General features: G+C 34.6%; 2 protein-coding genes and 1 long non-coding RNA gene across 4 annotated transcripts in view; 1 reads left to right on the top strand and 2 right to left on the bottom strand.

Moving 5' to 3' along the window:
- Positions 1-1038: 1038 nt before the first annotated feature.
- On the top strand, positions 1039-8123 carry LOC127850478 (uncharacterized). The gene is made up of 2 exons (XR_008035314.1): positions 1039-1302; positions 7877-8123. It is a non-coding gene; the product is annotated as an uncharacterized LOC127850478 (long non-coding RNA).
- On the bottom strand, positions 1503-8000 carry LOC127850471 (uncharacterized). Its single transcript, XM_052383544.1, has 4 exons — positions 7836-8000; positions 6726-6810; positions 4372-4562; positions 1503-3514 (listed from the first exon to the last, which is right to left on the bottom strand). Exons 1-4 carry the CDS (start codon positions 7998-8000, stop codon positions 3347-3349), a joined length of 609 nt encoding a protein of 202 aa, XP_052239504.1. The 3' UTR covers positions 1503-3346.
- Positions 8124-13142: 5019 nt separating the features above from the next.
- Positions 13143-23456, bottom strand: part of LOC127850475 (uncharacterized) — a 41203-nt gene continuing 30889 nt past the window's right edge. The window contains exons 3-4 of one of the 2 annotated variants that reach the window (XM_052383555.1): positions 18075-18185; positions 17373-17676 (exon numbers count right to left, since the gene is read on the bottom strand). In XM_052383555.1, coding sequence (XP_052239515.1) covers positions 17563-17676; positions 18075-18185 — 225 coding nt within the window. In that variant the 3' untranslated portion in view covers positions 17373-17562. Of the gene's footprint in view, positions 14361-17372; positions 17677-18074; positions 18186-23456 lie in introns of those variants that run through there. The other variant, XM_052383554.1, reaches the window with a different exon arrangement.

Below are 23456 nucleotides of genomic sequence, written 5' to 3'. Positions count from 1 at the left end.
CTCGTATATAAGTAATGCCGTATCAAGCCTGTACTATACTAGCGAACTGATGGTGTATGAGAGCGAAGCTCGAGAAGGGAACTGAGGGTGTATATCCTATACACAATCAGTTACTAACTGTGTATCCATTATATCTCAACCGATTACTCGGAGTGTATGGAAATTTCTCAGGGTGTATGGAAAATACACAATGGGCACATGGCCTCTCAAAGCAAATCGAATCAGGTCATTTTTGTAGGAGGCGAGTTATACCTTACTACCCTATGCTCGTATAAGTAATGCCGTATCACATCAGTTGTATTTTTGACGTCATTTAGTTATATACAGGATAGTCATATAGCGGGTATTTCCTATAACCCCCAAGTACGTACTGTTAATGCTATATCAAACCTGTTATATGCCTAATTTCACAAAGCGGGTATAACCGACTATCCCAGGCTCAAGTTTGCCAAGCGGTATCTACCCAGTAATATTCTATATGTCATTATGCGGGGATACCTGACTATCGTATGTTCGTATTTAAGTGATGCTGTAGCACATTAGTTCAACACTCACAAGTCATACCAAGGGTATATAGGGTTAGGGCAACTAAACCTAATCATATTGTTCACTGCTCGCCTGCATGGTCTGTTCTTCTAAAAGCCATGTAAGAAACACAATCATTCTGCTGTGTGCATATTTTGATCAAATTAATGAATGCTAGTTCGGTTGTTCGGCGTAGCTGTCTTACCAAGCTTTTCACATAAAATACCCTTTATCAACAAACAATTAAATGATGGGGAAATTTCACGCCTGTAGACCCGAATGAATGAATCAGAATATTTTAATTATTGATTTCAGAGAAATCACCCACAGCATTGGCCAAATCACTGCGGAAATCCGGACTTCTTCATGCACGTTTTTGACCTAACAACAATCACTGCGAAATAGCGCAGACCGTGTTTGACTTACGCTGGCCGCATACGCATTAAGACCTATTTTCGCAAGACGCGACTCTAAGTGTGATTTGGTTGTGTTGAACTATTTACATCTCATTGCGATGGCGATATAATAAATTCATAATAAGCCTTGTGAGGCCACATATGATCACATGTAGTATATTTTTATCTAAGGACAAAATTGTTCGGTTTGAATATACGTGCACTTTATAAGAAACACATCATGCGGTGGATATGCGACAATTAAACCTTTATTTTCTATTTAAATATTTATAAACGTGAATATACGACTTGCTTTAACGATACAAGCGTTAATTCGTTACTGATAGGATCATGCGGCAGCAATGAATAGGACACTCCTCGTGTAAGTAATCATCATAGTCTAGGGACCCTTCAGATTTTGCATCTTAAAAAGTGTGACCCAGTAATATTGCTTAAAATGGTTGAGCTAACTTAATTTTCATCTTTTCTCGTGCTCTTTAATTACCCACATATTTAGGTCTGGTTGATAGTACTTATACTTCCCACAGAGCAATTCGGTTCAAATTACTAATAACAACAATACACATTTTTAGCTTTATTTCAAATGTGAACATATTTATTTAACGCAGACGTGTACATAATTTTAACACAGAACAAGGGCTGTTTGTAAAACATGCATGCCCCCCCTATGGGCTGTCAGTTGTAGTGGCAGCCATTGTGAATACGTTTTTGTCACTGTGAACTTGACTTTTGACCTAGTGACCTGAAAATCAATAGGGGTCATCTGCCAGTCATGATCAATGTACTTGAGAAGTTTCATGATCATAGACCTAAGTATTCTTGAGCTATCAACAGGAAACCATTTAACTGTTTTAAGTCACTATGACCTTAATCTTTGACCTAGTGACCTGAAAATCAATAAGGGTCTTCTGCCAGTCATTATCAATGTACCTATGAAGGGGGTCATCTGCCAGTCATTATTAATGTACCAATGATTTTTTTATTTTATGATCCTAGGCGTAAGCATTTATGAGTTATCATCCGGAAACCATTTTTCTATTTCGAGTCACTGTGACCTTGACCTTTGACTTAGTGACCTGAAAATCAATAGATGTCATCTCCGAGTCATCATCAATGTACCTATGAAGTTTCATGATCCTCGGCGTAAGCGTTCTTGAGTTATCATCCGGAAACCATTTTACTATTTCGAGATCAATAAACCTATGAAGTTTCATGATCCTAGGCCAAAGCGTTCTCGAGTTATCATCAGGAAACCATCTGGTGGACCAACCAACTGACATGTGCAAAACAATATACCCCTCTTCTTCCAAGGGGGGCATAAATATAATATTAATTTTTAGTAATCTAAATTAAATAAAAATTGCTAGATTGTATTTTCCGAGAAATTATCGGAAAACATCGTTAAAGTTAAAGGGTATCTGCCAGCTTATGCCATTATAACACAAATGTTAAATGACAAAAGCTGTTGCCCGGTTCACGGCACGCGGAGCCTACCCTATTGTGAACCAAAATCTTTTTGTGTATTTCATCCTAGTAGTTACCTTGACATAGAACAGACACATTGGTTACTTTTATGAAACAATTCTTATAAAACTTGGTATACAAATTGCGACATTGTTGCCCATTTGTCCGTCAGTCCATGTCAGAATAGTAGCTAAAATTGAGAAAACTCAGTAAGATTTCATGAAACTTAATATTCACATAATTTTTAAATACACAAAATAATACATTGACCATTTTAATTTTGTGATTAAACTTGGTTTACAAATGAACTCAGAAGAGCAATGTGATATTTATTTTGTCCCTACCGTTTTCACATGAAGGGATTTACGGTTGACCCACTGTCCATCGGTCTGTCAGTCAAATAAACCTGGATCTGGTTACAATGTTTTCCTAAGATTTCACCAGGTTACCTACTTTTTGGAAACACTCAACCCAGGCTTACTCAACCAAGATGAGCATGTCGATCAGGTTTCATCAACATTGAGTCGAAAAAAGCCTGGTTTCTTCCATCACCTGATGATCCTCTAACACAGCAAGTCAATCCTCGAATGTCCGAAATATGTTCTGGTTCTTATAGTGGCAGACAAAAACAAGACCTATGATTTTAAGTAAATTTGTTATGTTCATATAAACATTAATTATTCCAACTATTTTTTTAGCTCGTTTATGTTGTTATACAATTGTATTAAACATGGCCATTTAAGTCTTTCATAAGATTCTAACTAAACAAATGAGTTTTAATTTCTTTTAAAACTCTTGATGCAGGCAAACGATGAACGGCAGTATTGGGGGAAAAAACTGGCAGACAATATGTATTTGACCATCAAAACTAGAGAAGACTGAGATAAAGATATGCAGAAAATGAAGCAACACCAGTTCATACACAGTGCTAAACTCACATCCTAGAGATGTTTAAGTTCATGGATTTCAAGACTATTAAAGCTCAGGACTTTGGTACAGTCTCCCCATCTACAGCATTTCTCTTGAACCACATGAGAGATGATATGTGCATCTTGCTGTCCTATGGAGTGGACGTCTTCCTTGCAGGATATCCATTTGCACGAATACTCCTATAACAAGCAACTTTGTAAACTGCAGATTGGAAGCCAAAGTCAATTAACTTACAGTGTCCACATTTTTAACTTTAGTTATAATCATTGACTAAGTTTTTCACAAATGTTATTTTTGATTGAAAATGTTAATGAAAAGGCAAAAAAAAGAGATTTACTGTGAAATAAGTCAATGGAGATAAGCCTACTAATAGCTCTTGGTGTGTATTGTGGATTTCACCATGATTTGTTTAACTCTATTTTTGTTTTATTTATCTATATATTGATATTTTCTATGAGTTCTTTACGCAGATACACATCTAATCAGAGCCTCTGTTAATGTAATAAAAGTATGTTACTGTTCTGTTCTTCTGTTAATAACTAATCTAAAAAGAAAGAAAAAAAGTAAATTTGCACTATTGTATGAATATGGCATACACTTATTTTTCCATGTTGAAATCTTATTAAATTCATGATATGAAGCCCTAAAATGTTTGTAACAAACAGATGGATGGACTGACAGACTGACCGATGGAAAACGCCAACACTATATCTCTCTGGCTTTGGAAAGGATAATGATTCAACAGAAAGTAGAAATCATCAATAAAAACTTGATGCATCTAAGTTAACTTAGCAATTAGTGAGTTCAATATGTCCTTTAACTGAACAAAAAACAGATGTTTCAAAAACTTAACATGATTTGTCATTTGTTGCAAATATTAAGAAGCACTTACAGGTCCTGGGTTTCAATCACCAACATATGATAAAATAGTTCTCAGTAACAAAAGGCACAAAAAATGCAAGAAAAAAATCACTTTAATGTTAAAATAAATATATATAGTTATTCAATAAACGATGTATATTTTGTCATAAAGTACCGGTCCTGGATTTTTCTCAACATCATTTAAGAGATTTAAGAGCATCAACATCCGCTGGGACAGGTTAACATGTTGTTGAATACACAGCTGCATCATGATGTAATGAAGACCACCTTGTCCACACATACGACCCAGAATCATCAGCCCAAACATCTTGATCCACATGGTGGGTGGGAAATGTTTGTATGTTCCTAAAGAACAAAACATGTTAATGATTTATCATTTCAAGTATAAAAGGCAAGCCTTAAAATTCTTAGAAAGCTTTAACATCTGAAGGCTAATATCACCCTGGCTGTGCAGATCTTGGTAATATACCCATTTAAAAAACATTCCTTAAAGCCACACACCTTGAAATGAAATATCTGGCATAGTAAATTTGGATATAAATAAGAAACATATTTTATCTTTGCCAATTAGAATATATCTGGTGGTTGCAAGGTAGAAATCCGTCTTTCTTGTGCTTTAAAACTTAAAAATAATTGTGTTTCTCGAATTGAACATGTACGTATACAAATCGTACATTCAGTTTTAAAATATAAAATAATAAATTACTTGCTAACTAGGCTATAGATTTAATGACAATTTTGCACACTTTCAAATTGCATCTATATGTACTGAGTAACATGTATTTCATTTCAAGGTGTGTGGCTTTAATGTAATAAACAAGAGTGCTAAACTGTCACAAGATACACCCGTTTGAAGGTTTTGGACACCATGCTAAACGCTGGAAATGCACTAAGTGACCTAGTTTTCGACCCGGCATGACCTATATCTGAACTTGACTTAGATATCATTAAGACACAACTTCTGCACAAATTTGGTGAAGATCGGATGAAAACTCTTTCAATTAAAGAGCTTACACCATGCTAAATCCTTGAAATGCACCCTGTGAACTAGTTTTTGACCCAGCATGACCCATATTTGAACTTGAACTAGATATTGTCTAGATACAACTTCTGACCACATTTGTTGAAGATCAGATGAAAACTATTTCAATAAGAGAGTGGACACCGTGCTAAATGCTTGAAATGCACTAAGTAACCTCGTGACCTAGTTTTTGACCTGGCGTGACCCATATTTGAACTTGACCTAGATAACATTTTGACACAATTTCTGACCAAATTTGGTGAAGATCGGATGATAACTACTTCAATTTGAGAGCGGACACCATGCTTAATCCTTGAAATGTACTAAGTGAACCCCTGACCTTGTATTTGACCCGGCATGACCCATAATTGAACTTGACTTAGATATTGTCTAGATAAAACTTCTGACCAAAGTTTGAGAAGATTGGATGAAAACTACTTCAATTAGAGAGCAGACACCATGCGAAATGCATGAAATGCTCTAAGTGACCTCGCGACCTAGTTTTTGACCCGGCATAACCCATATTTGAACTTGACCTATATATCATTTACACACAACTTATGACCAAATTTGGTAAAGATCAGATGAAAACTACTCCAATTAGAGAGCCACCAATGCTAAATCCTTCAAATGCACTAAGTGACCCCGTGACCTAGTTTTTGACCTGGCATGACCCATATTCAAACTTGACCTAGATATTGTCTAGATACAACTTCTGACCAAGTTTGGTGAAGAGCGGATGAAAACTACTTCAATTAGAGAGCAGACACCATGCTTAAACCTTAAAATGCACTAAGTGACCCCGTGACCTAGTTTTTGACCTGGCATGACCCATATTCAAATTTGACCTAGATATTGTCTAGATACAACTTCTGACCAAGTTTGGTGAAGAGCGGATGAAAACTACTTCAATTAGAGAGCAGACACCATGCGAAATGCATGAAATGCTCTAAGGGACCTCGCGACCTAGTTTTTGACCCGGCATAACCCATATTTGAACTTGACCTATATATCATTTACACACAACTTATGACCAAATTTGGTAAAGATCAGATGAAAACTACTCCAATTAGAGAGCCACCAATGCTAAATCCTTCAAATGCACTAAGTGACCCCGTGACCTAGTTTTTGACCTGGCATGACCCATATTCAAACTTGACCTAGATATTGTCTAGATACAACTTCTGACCAAGTTTGGTGAAGAGCGGATGAAAACTATTTGAATTAGAGAGTGGACACTGTTATGGACGCCGCCGCCAGCCAAGGGTGAAACTATAATACGTCCCGTTTTTTCAAAACCGGCGTATAAAAATAAGTAATATCCCTCACAGGGTTCAGGTCACACAATTAACTTATAGACAATAGGCAATACTTAATTCATTCGCTTCAAACTGTTTCTCTTGACAGATAACAAATGTTCAATCAAATTTTCATTCAAGATCTTGCCACTTCATTTGGTTACAAATTTGAAATATACTAAAATTTGCCTTCATAATGGAAACTTCTATTTTCCAAGCATGCCTTCCACTTCCTTGAGCTGACTTCATTGAGTTCATGATTAGCAGATGCAATCTGTAAGATTTACTTATAAATAACTCTAAAATAAGTGATTGTTACCCAAAAAATAAAAAAATATAAATTCTTTTGTCTAATTACACACTTGCACATACATAAATGTGACACACGCATAAAGGCCCATAACCATCCAATCAAAATATTCAGAAATAGAGGTGCTCATTATACTAACAGTAATGACTAAGTTTGTATACATGTATGTTTTTTCAACTATGTTTTGCAAAATATTCTCATGCAAACCAGGGTTTCCAATTTAATAAGCCACATGTACATTGCATGTAACAGGGGTAAGACAATGCTAACAAGAAATGTGGTTGTCAGAAACACAATGCCCCCTAATGCGCCACTTTGATTATTTTTTTACCTTTGACCTTTAAGGATGACCTTGATCTTTCACCACTCAAAATGTGCAGCTCCATGAGATACACATGCATGCCAAATATCAAGTTGCTACGTTCAATATTGCAAAAGTTATGAAGAAGGTTAAAGTTTTGGTTAAAGTTTTTGAATTATTTTTTTTGACCTTTGACCTTGAAGGATGACCTTGACTTTGACCTTTCACCACTCAAAATGTGCAGCTACATGAGATACACATGCATGCCAAAAATCAAGTTGCTATGTTCAACATTGCAAAAGTTATGATGAAGGTTAAAGTTTTGGTTAAAGTTTTGAGACACACACACACACACATGGACACATACAATGACAGACAGGCCAAAAACAATATACCCCCGATCTTTCGATCCGGGGGCATAAAAATAATCCTGGTTGTGTTTTTCAAGCAATCTAGCTAAAACAAACAGGTTTAATAAAATAGAAAGATTAACTAAAATGAACATACCAGTTATATAGGGCTATAACTATCATATTGAGTATGTCAACACAAAATCGTGTCATTAGTTGCTAAAAGATACAGAAAGCATTATATGGGAAAGTGCATGTGTTGACCTCCTTTTTTTGTTACTTTATTTGTACATAAAATGCTTGTTAAGCATACACAAGTTAGTGATTTAAAGTCATACCATGGGTGAAGCTATTAGCTTAATTTTACTCTCTTTTCCAGTCTCTGGTTGCTTGATGTGGCGACTGCAGAAGTGGCTCAGCAAAGCGTCTTCGTTGGAGCAAACAACCCTGCATTCTGGACACCGATTGTGCGCCTCCTTTAAATATAAAACTTTGTGAAACATAAAAATATATTTAACATTTATTTTTCATCATTTTAACCAATAAATACCTACTAAACAAGAACTTTGACATTAACTTAGATAAGAAAACATATATATTATTTTCAATTAAATTGTTAAACAAGAGCTGTCTCCATAGGATGACGTATGCCCCCAATAAATGCTTTGATAGAAATTATGAGCATTTTTCGAACCCTAAACGCGGACCCCAAGGTCAAGGGGTAAAAATTTGTGTGGGTATGGAAAGGCCTTGTCCATATACACATGCATATCAAATATGAATGTTACATCTGAAGCGACAAAAGAAGTTATAAGCATTTTTCAAAACCTAAACACAAAGTGTGACGGACAGACAGACATCAGACAAACAGACAGAAGGACAGTTCGATCACTATATGCCCTCCTTCGGCGGCATTAAAAAAGTTAATCCAGAAATCCAAAATAAGTCCCAAACTAGAGAGCGGACACCATACTTAATCCTTGAAATGCACGTAATGTAAGCAAGTTAGTTCAAATAACAATGTACTTAATTTCAATACTTTCTTAAAGTTAGTTCAAATAACAATGAACACAATTTCAATATTTTCTTATCACTTAATCAATAATTATTATTTAAAAAAAACATCCTGACAGTCCCCTCACATTTATGTGACTGAACTATCAGTCAAAAAAACGTTTGTTAGCTAACAGGGAGATATCTGTTATGGGAGAAGGTTCAAAATATTTTTGCCATTTCTTATATCACACTGCAAGTGTCAGTGCTACTGGCTCTGGGCATTTTCTATTTTTATCAAACCACTAAATTCAATGTATTTTATTCAGAAAACTTTGCAAAAGACAACCTCAGTGTCTGGACTGACCTGATGCACCAAATCGCACAAGTCAGCTACATCTCTGAAATTATTTCAATACAATCATTTTCATTAATAAAAAAAGATAACAAGACCTGTCAGAGGACAGCGCGCTCGACTATTCGAGTGCTTGACAGTGTAACGTAAGCCATCATGGGGAAATTGTTCATATTCAATAATTTATTAGATGATCTTTCAAAAATAAAAAAAGGAAAAAAAATAAAAATTTGGGGAGGGGGTAGGGGGGTTGAGAGGGGGGTATAACGTGGGGTGTGGTCATTTATTAGACGATCTGACGATCTTTCAAAAATAAAAAAAGGAAAACAAAAAATTTGGGGGGGGGGGGTGTGGGGGGGGGGCAGGGATTCTGGGTTGGGGCGTGGGGTATTGCAGTGCTGCAGCTAGGATTTGAAAAAGGCAGGGGGATTTTTTGTCAAAAGGGCACATTGGACGCGCAGTATTTTGTCAAAAGGGCACTTTCGAGCGCGCGGGCGTTTCTAGAATGCTTCCTCATGCATGTTAATTTATGTGTTATCAATAATTGTAAGAATAAATTATTCCCATTGTCATTAAACAATTCAAATTTAATTACTACAATGAGGAATAAATTAATTACAATGTATTTTAATAAGAGATTTATTAATCATCATATGTAAAAAAAAAATTAAAAAAAAATTATTTTTTTTAAGGGCAGGGGGGGCCCTAGGAAGGTCAGGGCGGAGGTTCGGGAGGGCAGGGCGGGGCGCCCTTCGATTTAGGCCTAGCTGGAGCACTGGTATTGCACGGGTGGAATCCATTGTGGTATTCAGGTAAGTGTTGTTTTGTCAAAGTATTAATAAAATCTTATCATAAATAAAGAAGTTATGTGAATTTAAGCAAAATGTCCAATTCTCAAAGTAAAAAAGGGGCCATAATTCTATCAAAATGCTTGATTCAGTGGTCTAATCTTGTTTATAAGTTGGGGTCATGTTGGAAAACAAGTATGCAAAATATAATAGCAATATGTCAAAGAACATAGGAAATATTTGGGGTAGTACGCAAACTTTAACATAGATTTATCAATAATATGCATATTCTGAGTATAAAAGGGGCCGTAATTCTATCAAAATGCTTGATTAAGTGGTCTGCTCTTGTTTGTAGGTTAAAGGTCATGTTGGTAAACAAGTATGCAATATAACAAAGCAATATGTTAAAGGACATAGGAAATATTTGGGGTAGTACGCACAATTTAACATAGATTTATCAATAATATGCATATTCTAAGTATAAAAGGGGCAATAATTCTGTCAAAATGCTTGATACAGTGGTCTGCTCTTGTTTATAGGTTGGGATCATGTTGGTAAACAAGTATGCAAAATATGAAAGCAATATGTCAATGGACATTGAAAATATTTGAAGTAGTACGCAAACTTTAACATTTGCACGCTCACGGAAACGCCAACGCCGGGGTGAGTTGGATAGCTCCACTATATATATTTCATATATAATAGTCCAGCTAAAATACAGTCAACAATTAAAGAGTTGTTGTCACTGGGAATGTGATCTTGCATATATACACTTCATGTTGACAACATATTATTTTCAATTAAATTGTTAAACAAGATCTGTCTCCATAGGATGACGTATGACCCCAATAAATGCTTTGATAGAAATTATGAGCATTTTTCGAAATCTAAATGCATTTTTTTTTAACCCTAAACACGGACCCTAAGGTCAAGGTCATGGGGTAAAAATTTGTGTGCATATGGAAAGGCCTTGTCCATGTACACATGCATATCAAATATGAATGTTACATCTGAAGCGACAAAAGAAGTTATGAGCATTTTTCGAAACCTAAACACAAAGTGTGACGGATGGACAGACAGACATCAGATAAACAGACGGAAGGACAGTGCGATCACTATATGCCCTCCTTCGGCGGCATAAAAAACGTTAATTTAGAAATGCAAAATAAGTCCCAAACTAGAGAGCGGACACCATACTTAATCCTTGAAATGCACTAAGTGACCCTGTGACCTAGTTTTTGACCCGGCATGACCCATATTCGAACATGACCTAGATGTTGTCTTGATACAACTTCTGACCAAGTTTGGTAAAGATCAGATGAAAACTACTTCAATTAGAGAGCAGACACCATGCTTAAACCTTAAAATGCACTAAGTGACCCCATGGTCTAGTTTTTGACCCGGCATGGCCCATATTCGAGCTTGACCTAGATATTGCCTAGATACAACTTCTGACCAAGTTTGGTAAAGATCAGATGAAAACTATTTGAATTAGAGAGCGGACAAGAAAAGTGTGACAGACAGACAGACAGTGAGAAAACTATATACCCACTTTTCTTCTAAAGGGGGCATAAAAAATGTGGAGTAAAATATATACAAATGTGTTCTTTTTCTTTGCAGACTGACTTACCTATCAAAATAGTTACATAAACAAATATGTATAATTATATTGTTAATATTATGCGCATAAATAAAACATTTGCTATTTCATGTAAAATTAATTGTAGACAGCAAATAATGAAACAAGAAACCGTTTGAGACTGGTGATGCTCCACAAAGGTTTTTTTGTCACAATATTGCACTATATATTCAGATAAAAGGAAACTCTTGAGGGGCATAACTTTGGACAAATTAATACAATGGATGGTTTAGTAACTTAAAAATTTCAAAGGGCCATAACTCTGTAAATAAATCATCTAACCAGAACCCACTAATAACATGCGCATCTCCTCAAGGTAGTTATGCTTCCCATAAAGCTTCATTGTATTCCAGTCAGTAGTTGGGGAGAAATAGCCCGGACAAGAATTGCACTATATGTACAGTTTATAGAAAATTTCAAAGGGCCATAACTCTGTGAAAAATCATCCGACCATAACCGGCTTATAATATGCACATCTCCTGTTGGTAGCGAAGCTTCCCATAAAATTTCATTGAATTCATGTAATAAGTTGCTGAGAAATAGCTCGGACAAGAATTGCACTATATGTACAATGGAAAATTTCAAATGGCCATAACTCTGTGGAAAATCATCCGACAAGAACCAGCTGATAATATGCACATCTCCTGTTGGTAGTGAAGCTTCCCATAAAGTTTCATTGAATTCCCGTAATAAGTTGCTGAGAAATTGCTAGGACAAGAATTGCACTATATGTACAATGGAAAATTTCAAAGGGCCATAACTCTGTGAAAAATCATCCGACGAAAACCGGCGGATAATATCCACATCTCCTCTTGATAGTGAAGCTTCCCATAAAGTTTCATTGAATTCCTGTTATAAGTTGCTGAGAAATAGCTCGGACAAGAATTGCACTATATGTACAATGGAAAATTTCAAAGGGCCATAACTCTGTGAAAAATCATCCGACAAAAACCGGCTGATAATATGCACATCTCCTCTTGGTAGTGATGCTTCCCATAAAGTTTCATTGAATTCCAGTCATTAGTTGCTGAGAAATAGCCCGGACAAGAATTGCACTATATGTACAGTAAATGGAAAATTTCAAAGGGCCATAACTCTGTGAAAAATCATCGGACCAGAACCCGCTGATAATATGCACATCTCCTCTTGGTATTAAATCTTCCCATAAAGTTTCATTGAATTCCGGTCATTAATTGCTGAGAAATAGCCCTGACAAGAATTGCACTATATGTACAGTTAATAGAAAATTTAAAAGGGCCATAACTCTGTGACAAATCATCCGACCAGAACCCGCTGATAATATGCACATTTCCTCTTAATAGTGAAGCTTCCCATTAAGTTTCATTGAATTCCGGCCTTTAGTTGCTGAGAATCCAAAAATTGTTCACGGACGGACAGACGGACTGACGAAGCGGCGACTATATGCTCCCCCCCAAATTTTTTGGGGGAGCATAAAATGTCAAATTAACATGGATAATAGAAAATATTGTGAAATGCTTTATTTATAAATTAGAAACTAGATAACACTTCTAAAATGATTGCAAGTTTCCATGACTCATTGAGGAATAAACCATGTACAATGTTAGTTTGGCACATTTATATAGTTATGGGAAACAACTACACGTACATTAAATTTAAATATCAAAGCTTTTTTTATAATTGTATATGTACCAGTAAAACACCGCTTCATTCGTAAGAATGTCATTTGAGCCTAGATGAAGATACAGCTGTTGAACATCCATCTTCCGCAAGTCTCTCAACAATGCATGGCGAAAACGATCACAAGAAAATTTGGCACCTTTGAAAAAGGAGTTGGCGAATGTCTGTGTAAATAAATCACAAATATACATGAATGAATACACAAGGAAAATTCATGCTTTGCCTCACGATTAAAATGAAAAGTTTGCAATTACAATTCCCTACAATCTGTAAAATATTCCACACGCTTAAATAAAATATATAACCATGCAAATTAGTTAGAAAACGCAATGATGCCAATCATTGCACATGATGACATCAGCATAATAAGTTTAACTTTATATTGATGACAAATACTGTAATCATACGAAGCTTAGGACTTGACATTTGAACTGTTTAAGTATAAAGAAATGAAATAATTACATCATTTATAGAAACTATGAGTATCACGTTTAAATGGTGGCATTTCGTGTTTTCTCAAAAATGTTTACAAAAACAGTAAACATTTAAACGACTGTTGATATCAACATAATCCATTTTAGTTCATTACGTTACAATGTTGCAAAACTTATTAAAAGCTGTTAAAAAAAGACTGGTATACATTTGTATCATGTGTGCCAGATGGCCCTTATTCACAACAGCGTAAACATAACAAAACACCATGTACGACCTAGACGTCTTGAATATTTGACACACGTCGGCACAAAGTGCTCGGGAAAATTTTCCAGCTATTTGTTGCATGATCATTCCCCGAATTGTCTTGAACATTTGACGCGCGTCAGCACAACGTGCATGAGGACATTTTTTCCGACATTTATTCATCCGCATTCATTTTTAATTTAATAAACAGATACTCGTTTTTATGTACATCTTGTTAGGTAGAAAACAATAAAAAATTTACACAGGTGTAGTCTTATTGAAGAAATGTGGGATCAATATTTATTTGTCTTTGTTATAAAATACTACGGCATGTAAGTAGAAAATGTGTACCCAATGACTCAACAACGGCAAGAACAGTTGGTTTTAATATGACGTCATTGCCCAAATGGGTAATGATCTGAATATAACTTCTGGAAATAATCATTACTTTCAGTTTGGAAATGCGATGTCAATGACGCTTTTATAACTGACATATGAATACCGTTTAAACGGTAACCTTTTGATTATTTCATTAATCATTTTGTTTTAACGTTTAGAAAAATGTGTACATGTGATACCATTAATAGAAACAAACCTGAAACTGTAATTACTGTTCTATACCATTGTCATTACATATTCTCATCAGAGATTGGCAGGCATTTGACAGCTATATCGTCAGGAAGAATATCCTTAATCCGATGAGAATTGGAGTCCCCAGCAATACGGTTCACTTTTCTCCTGTCTTGGGCACCTGAAAAAATAAAAGGAAAATGCTTCCTGACACAACACTGCATCCTGTTCAAAAGAGCCTGCGTAATAAATCTACTAATTTAATTAGTAGTAATTATAAAAAGACAAGTCTTAACAACCCAAATACTACCTTAACAATACTATTGCAACAAGACTAATAAGGACGACTAAACTTGTCTTATGTGTATCTAACTACACAAAAAGAATATAAACAAAACAGATCAATCACGCTTTAATACAAATAAAGGTCACACAAGTTAAAAAGCACTAGTTTTCAATAATCAACAAGTGTCAAAATTGCAAAACACTGGTCAGTGTTCAGTGCAAATATCACTATGAACATGTCAAAAGTGTCAATTATTACACTAGTGTGTAACACACTGAATGTGTCCAAATGCGCGAAGCACCTGTTTTTTAATAATTAGTATTAAAGTGTCACTCAAAATTGCAATCCACTGGTAAGTGTTCAATCAATGCAAATATCACACAGTCACTATAAACACATCAAGTGTCAATTATTGCACTAGTGTAAAACACACTGTAAGTGTCCAAATGCGCGAAGCACGTGTTTTTAATAGATCACAAAATGGGTAATAAAACGCACAGTTGAACTTAAGGTGAAAAGTAAACACAAATCCTTCGTTCACTCACACCGAGTTACTAGGACTAGGTCGCGAAAATGAATGCCACTTTGAATTATACACTTTACACAGTGTTCTCCGGAAGCACCGGCGGCCGGCGATTTCGCCGGCTACTGACAGTCTAGGCGCCGGCTACTTTCCCCAAAAATATCAATTGGAAACGGCGCAAAAAACGCCCGATTTAATTCCAGTTGTGACGCGATTTTTCAATTTCGTCTTTCTATTAACTAACCGGATGTTTCTATTCAAATGCGCGTTAATTTTGCGCCGAACAGGAAGAAGCACGGATAAAACCGATCGATAAGTACACTCCACACGTTTTCCCCATTTTCTCTCGCTTCTCCGCGGGCAGTGACCTGGAGGAAGATTAAGAAAATCCCGCGATACGCGGCGTTTGCATGATTTTGGACGCGGCGGTTAACGATTGGCAAAATTGATAAGCCGACGCGGCGCCCCTTGGCAATTGCAACGCGGGGGATACTCCGCGTTTAACGAGATAACGATCAATTTTACGTTGTTTGACTTCCTGATTTTCAAATAAAATTACATTTATTACAAGTACATACATGTAGTATAATATATACAATTAAAGAAAAACAACCAAGATAGATCGATCCCGACGTGGTTGTAGAAGTAGTTGTTGTTGTATAGAAAACTCGTTGATTTACAACAAACAAAGCGTCGTCTTTTAACTGATACTTACCAATTAATATAATCACAGTTTGCAAAGTTTTCATCTTAGCAGGTGTTTTTTCTATACTGAACATGTAGACAAATGACCGAGGACCCTATTAAAAGTAACGCAAAAATTCCCAATATGTGTGAATTGACAGTTTGACGTCATGAAAGAAAAACCGCTTCCTGTCTGAAGGCATGAAAAACACACTGTTCTCGCCGACAAAATTGGCTTCCTTTGTTTGGCAATCAACACGCTAAACCAATGGGGTGTTTATAACTCAATAGCAACTGTCGAAATATGTAACTGCACGTGCTTAGCTCCGCCTTTCGAATCTTTTACAGGGAACAAAGGGTGGAGTTTAACAGTTAATTGAACACGTGTTTTACGAAAAGTTGAGTCCTGAATGGCCGTAATTACTTGGTCTAAGCTTTGACACAACAAATAAATCTATCTCGGATTTTCCGACAAAGGCCATTTTCCCAACTTTTTGTACAGTTACTAATAATGGCGTCCGCGTGTTTACGAAATTCGAAACACATTCATCTTAAATAACGGTGTCTTGTTGGATAATTACTGGATTTTATTTTTTTATTTTATTTTTTGGTATGCCCAGTAGCACACTGCTAACGCGGTGTTGCGCGTCGGTCACTGATAAGAACGGAAATCGTCTGCATTTACCGACTTGGCTAAAGTAATACACGCCGCGGGAATTAGCGAACGCGGCGTAACGCCGAGCGTTTTATCGAGTTCACCTTGCTTTCCAACGTCGCGTGAACACTCGCTAGCAGAAAAAAACCCGCGGAGGGAGCGCGTTTTTTTTGGGAAAACGCGTGGAGTGTACTGTAGTTCGTATCTTTCAGTAAAAGATTATTACCCGCTTTTTAAACGCTCGTTTTTCACGGAGATTTCCGAACACAGATGGTATTTTTAGCTTACTAAGGAAAGTTTACGGCTAATTTTAGCTTCGAAGATCATTGTAATGTAAATGCGCCGTATTGGAAGCGTTTCAGATGCCCTCCACGCCCTTGGCATGGATGACCAAGGATCTGGGCTAGATTCTGACTATGGATCTTCAGATTCAGATTCAGATTATTAAAAAACAGTTGTTGCAATTTCATGTTTCTTTTTTCAAAGTTTGTGAGAGAGTTATTCAATAAATTTCAAATAAATATTTTATTTTCTATGAAAAATGCTTGGTTACTTCAATCTAAGAAAAACTCCCTAGAATGCACCAGATTGCACCATTTCACTCATGTACTTTTAAAAAAATCCTGGGGGAGACCCCCCATACCCCCCTGGCAGGAGGGGATACCCCTCCCGCACCTACCCCACTCGCCACTTCGCGGCTCGTGCACGTGACATGCCGCGTGCTTAGTCACTGGCTACTTTAAAAATATTTCTGGCTACTTTAGATTTTATGGAGAACACTGCTTTAAGTAGTGACGTCGGACATTTTTAAAAAAATTTACAGGAGTATAGGGTGCCATATATCAAACTAAAGCTATTGAAAAATGCAGCAATTTGGTGCTTATTTTATCAATATATCTTTATTAGTTATGGAGAAAATCGATTTTAAAAATCTGACAAATTCAAAATTTTCTGCCAATTTCTGCCAACTCATGTACATACTCTAGATAATCTCAGTCTTCTGTTAAAAGTTTGTTTTTAAGACCTCAATTTGTTTCAGTGGAATAATTCCAACAAGGTTCTACCACAATCTTGGATGAATTTCAGGAAAAAAAATACACAGAAATGTATTTTTACCAACAAAAAATTGACACCAGGTCAGCTTCATAACACAGTTCACGGCTGATGGGTTGGTAATGCTTGGTTTCAAAACATTGTCAGCTTGTTCAAAATTGTACATCTGGTATACCTTAATTTTATATGAGGATCTGCATATCAGCCTTGTCAACATCAGCATCTAGATGGTGATATGTGTATATGGCCTCATCCCCATCGTACATAATGTTGAACCAGTCTGGGAAAGAAGGGACCTGTAAAAAGTGAAATCATATATAATGAACAATTAAAAACATTTATTATGTGAAAAGTAACATCTTTACTGTTTTTACACAGCAAAGATGCTTACAAATCTTACATGAATGCATGTATTTTATTGGTTGAAATTTATGCTCTGCTTAGGTTGAAATGCATAATGTATAATATTCGGAAGTTATACCGATGTATGTATGTTTAAACATATTTATTTTAGCTTGATTGCATCGAAAGCCTACGGGTTATTTGAAATGCTCTCGAGTCAGTTTCCTGGTACTAGAACCAGTAATTGGTGTCTATTCATGTAATGGAAGCTTATAACAAATCTTATTTGTTCACACTGATGCATTTTGTAAGCATTAGTAAAAACAAGCACTATATATTCATGAGCATTTACCGTGTCTGACGTCTGAGAATCTGTCACGTCTTCTGGCTGAATTGTTGATGCCTGTGACGACGTCACATCCACACGAGCTAAGCGTCTACGCTTACGAAATACAGGGCTAGGCTGGAATGAAAATATTATTCATTTTTGCATTCTGAAACTTTTGTAAACTTTTTTGTACAATTTCAGGCGAGCTTTCAATAACGTCAAGCACATTGTGAGGACGTTAACAAGGCATATACCAATTTATTTGTACATTCTATAAAAAGATCATCTGGCTATCAGGCATACAGAATTATTCCAATTTATTTGTACATTTTATAGTAAGATCATCTGGCTATCAGGCATACAGAATTATACCAATTTATTTGTACATTCTATAGTAAGATCATCTGGCTATCAGGCATACAGAATTATACCAATTTATTTGTACATTCTATAGTAAGATCATCTGGCTATCTTGTTTTGTTTTGATATAGAAACAAGGTTGACCCCAGCTTTATTCTTATTTGTGTTTATGTTGTTTTGTATTGTGCTGTATTGTGCTGTTTTGTACTGTTTCGGCAATCGGTCACTTGCCATAAACAAAGGACCAACTAATTGTTTATAATAAGATTTCAATACTGCTCCAGCAGCTGGAGTTTCACTTCTTTATATTCTTACCATAGGATGACATATGCCCCCTTTTTCCACATTTTTCTAAACCTAAACGCAAAGTGTTTTGCCACATTTTTCCAAACCTAAATGCAAACTGTTACGGAATTTCAGACGGACAGACAGACAGACGGACGGACAGTGCAATTAAGAAAAGCCCACCTTCGGGGGCATAAAAATCAATGCTTGTAACTGGTAATGTTATGTAATAATCCATAGCTATATATTAAATTACCGGGTCGGTAGGTATACTACTGACAGTACTGTATGGGGAGCTGTCACTGGAAATCAACTCGAAATTCTCTACAGAGACTGACTGGGCCTGGGGTATATCCTGTTGACTGTCAAATATATCCTGCTGACTGTCAAATATATCCTGCTGACTGTCAAATATATCCTGCTGACTGTCAAATATATCCTGTTCAGTGTCAATCAGCTCTAGGCTATTTCTGCTCTGACTGTAATTCATGCCATATGGATGATATGATATTGATAATCCAAATCTGCAACGAAAAAAAACGACCGATGCAATTTACAAATACAATTTGTGATATCAGCAAAAATGGATATAATCTTCATTAATCATCTATCTACAGGCGTAACAGGACTTAGTTTAAAGAAGATTTGTGATTATACACATACACAACTATATCAATCACTAGATATTACAAGTTGCCTGCAGTTGCCGAATGATTTGGCCTCTTTTACAACATCGCGAAAACATATGACGGGACAAACAATCTATGACTGCCGGTTCGACCGGACCTCATTTCAAAGGCGGTCCGTCTAAAATACGTATATGACTCATATCCGCGGATATGAACGAAAAGTGCGGATATGAACGAATAAAGGCAATATTTATGCGTTTTTTGCAGTTTTTTTTATGAACAAATCACTGTTGAATAAAACATTCACAATTTGTGATAAATCTGTAAACATTGCCTCAAAATAGAGCAATTTAATAGACATTATCATGTTTCCAACACTAAATTCATATCCGAGACCATGACGAAGGCTACACACCACCAACAATAAAACCACAATTGTTTGCACTCTGGACCCAACCGGCCTACTCTTTACAGAGAATCCAAAGATGGACGAAGTGTTACGATTGATTGTTTTTTGTGTTAGTTTACACAATGTTTTGTATACTTACACATGTTTATATAATATACTGAATATACTAATATGCTTGATATCTTCTCAAAACTTTATTTTTTTATTTACAGAATCATTTAGAACATATTATTTTGAACCGATTATCGCCAGACACGAAGTAATAATATTATTTGTCATGGTTATATTTTTATTTGAATTCAAAGAAAATTCTGATTTTAAATCCGCTAATACGATCAATGACCTATACATGTTTTATAGGTCCCTGATATGACAAATCGAGGAATGTGGTTTAATCAATAGAGGCTCTATATTTGTCGTGCTACTATAGCTTTGTGCATGGCAAAAGCTTCTTATATTTGATTGTTACTATATATTATAGTTTTGTGGTACGTACATTTATGCAAGTGTATACATTTGTTTAAATGAATACAGGATATCGTAGAGTAAGTAAGACATTAAATACGTCAAGAATGCTAATAACCATTTCAGTTTCGCTGTTATTGAAAAGAAATGTCTTTCGTTACTATGATATTTTATAAGTGAATGTAACAGCTGCATTATTAAACTTAAACGTTTACTCTTCTTATTCTTACTTATAGGATATGCACTTTTGAAATGCAAACAACCTCGGGGAAACTGCTTGTATGTATTGAATAATACAGTGTATAAAATATGATCATACCGGAGTGTGCATAATGCGCATATAAAAATGTAACTTTGAAAGTTGTAATTTTATTGCCTTATGCAAATGAAAAATAGTGTTATATATGTTTAAGTTTATTTATTCTTGATTTTGAATTTGGGAAATGTTATCTTTCATAAAGAGACTTTAAAACTTTAAAAAAGAGGTATTTAAAAGAGAAGTTTGTTTTAAGGGTCCTTTAATAAAAACTTATTAAATATTCAGGAAATGCATACATAAACATTTCCATTATATTTATTATGAACATAAAAAGGAAGCCCGCTAGTTTTAACAACAAAAACTGATTATGAAATATATTAAGCACATGTATACTGATACAGCATTTGTTGGTACAAGTCTGAGTATTATATATAGAGAATAACGGGTTACTGCCTGATATTTTTGTAATATATCAGCCAAGGCTTAGAATAATAAAACGGCGAGGCTTAATATGTGTAAAACATATTTTTTGCTGTTTGTGTTTAAAATATATTACATTATAGTATCAAATTGTTTGTTTGTTTGTTTTGTTGAATCTGATTCAATTTTACTAAAAAGTATAACTTAATAGTTGATTCCGAGTAATATGACCATCCTCCACACATGGCTGATATAAGAACTTCCTATTGACCATGATATAAATAAAAATATCAGGCAACGTTATATCAGGCAGATAAAAATGCGGTGGTATGATAAAGATTAAAGCTGTTTATTTCGTCATATATAAATGATTAAAAAAACAGATCAGAATACAGTATGTAACTTTTTACCACTCAGCTTACTCAGCCAAGTAGTGGCTGATACAGTTAAAAACCCAGCATGAGTTTCCCTGAAAAAATTGGTAATGACCATATACTGACAGAATTATGATTTCTAGGTAATTAATTACCCTCTAACTGTGCTCTATGCCAAATGTTAGTATCAGTGGTCGGTGATAAAAGCTAGTTGAACTGTTTGATATACTAAATGCATGTTTTTAACAATTTAAATGGACACTTCATATTAAAACAAGATTCCATAATGATACACTTTATACAATCATATTAAAGATATTTTACGCAGATCAAATGGAAACTCTATGAAAACAATAACGAGATAATTTCTATTATAAGTTTCTGGAGATAGAAATCAGAATCAGATTAACCTTCAGAACAAGATTTACCTTTCTTATTTGCAGAGTTCAATTATCAAGATTTAATCATTTACAGGCTTTATGTATGAAATCGATGTCAGAAAATTGAAAATAAAACGGTTATGAATGATACACGCTATTAATGAAACAATATTGTCACACTCGTACATGTAAAAATTCGATACATTTTCATATTTCTAAATTGTTTACTGTAAAATAGCCTACTGTATATGTTTATTAAATTGCCTACTGTTTATGGTTATAAAAGTATATACATGTACAAGTAAACGGCAATACCTAATATGTACAGTGTTAAAGTGTATATGCTCTTGAAAGTATTGTAATTAAAAATCACTAAACCAGGGATAAAAATGTAGTTAGATAAAACACCCACATACGCTAATAAGTGATAGACGTAGTAGGCACAATGAAACAAAAATTCAAAACGCTTAGTTTTCACGTTAATAAAACTTTGATACATTTCCATTCTTTAAGAATAGCATAGTACATTACTGTTATAGAATGTTAAATAATAGAATATATATATATATATATATATATATATATATATATATATATATATATATATATATATATATATATATATATATATATATATATATATATATATATATATCGCAATACCAATATATACAGTATTTTCTTGGCATTTTATTAAATAACACCCAGTGAAGAAAATGCTTTTTAAATTGGGACTTCATATCAAAACATTAGATTTCATAACAGTTTACTTTTGTGTAAAGATATTGTAATAAATAAATAATTTAAAATATAAGTTATTTCAAAGACAAAATAATAAACCTCGAAACTAAGATATATATTTCTTATTGCTGGAGTTAAAGATTTAAACATAGTCAGGCTTTCCAGAATTTGTATGTATGAAAACGATTTTAGAGGTTTGAAAAACACCGATAGACACTAATGAATGATACACAATAACAGTGAAACAAAATGTACAATGCTTAGTTTGAGCAGTTGTGAAAACTTGGTTACATTTGCATTCTTCTATATTTCTACCGTAAAACATACTGCTATAGAATGTTTAAAATGATATATACAATCAAACGATAATATCAATATTTACAATAATTTCAAATACGAGTCATACAAGGTCTTTGATGAGTGTTAGCTACAAAGAATTGATTGTTTTTTTGCATAATGCTAACTGGTTATTAACAATAAAATAAAGATAATGTTTCAGTACAAAAAATCAGGGTCAGAAATATTATACAATTATATACTAAGACATATATATACGTTTTACCATACTTACCAGCGGCTCTATTCCTAAGTCTGTTGCAATATCAATGTTGTTTTTATAGTTTGAAGCATTTGCAGGAAGTATTCAGAGCTCCCTAAAACTGTGTCAGTTACTAATGTTGTACTATTAAATGATTCATATCAGCCTCTCTGTCCTGTTATTACAGATTAATTACATTTTAACCCTAGTATGTGGACTTATTTCGCTGTTTCCTTAAAATGTGTTTTCTTCACTTCCTTGGTGTTGACGTATATATATATATATATATATATATATATATATATATATATATATATATATATATATATATATATATATATATATATATATATATATATATATATATATATATATATATATATCAATTGGAATCTGTGATATTTACTATGTGAATTGAAATGTTTCCATATTTGCATAATATTTATTTTTATTAAGCCTCATGTTTGGTAATGTTATACATTTTTTGTAAATATTGATTTGGTTGTCGGTTTGAGACAAAACGCTAGATAAGTCACATGTTTTCTG

Source organism: Dreissena polymorpha, chromosome 11, assembly GCF_020536995.1.
Source record: "Dreissena polymorpha isolate Duluth1 chromosome 11, UMN_Dpol_1.0, whole genome shotgun sequence".
Taxonomy (NCBI): domain Eukaryota; kingdom Metazoa; phylum Mollusca; class Bivalvia; order Myida; family Dreissenidae; genus Dreissena; species Dreissena polymorpha.
The sequence above is the reverse complement of the archived record's forward strand: the minus strand, read 5'-3'. Positions and strand labels throughout refer to the sequence as shown.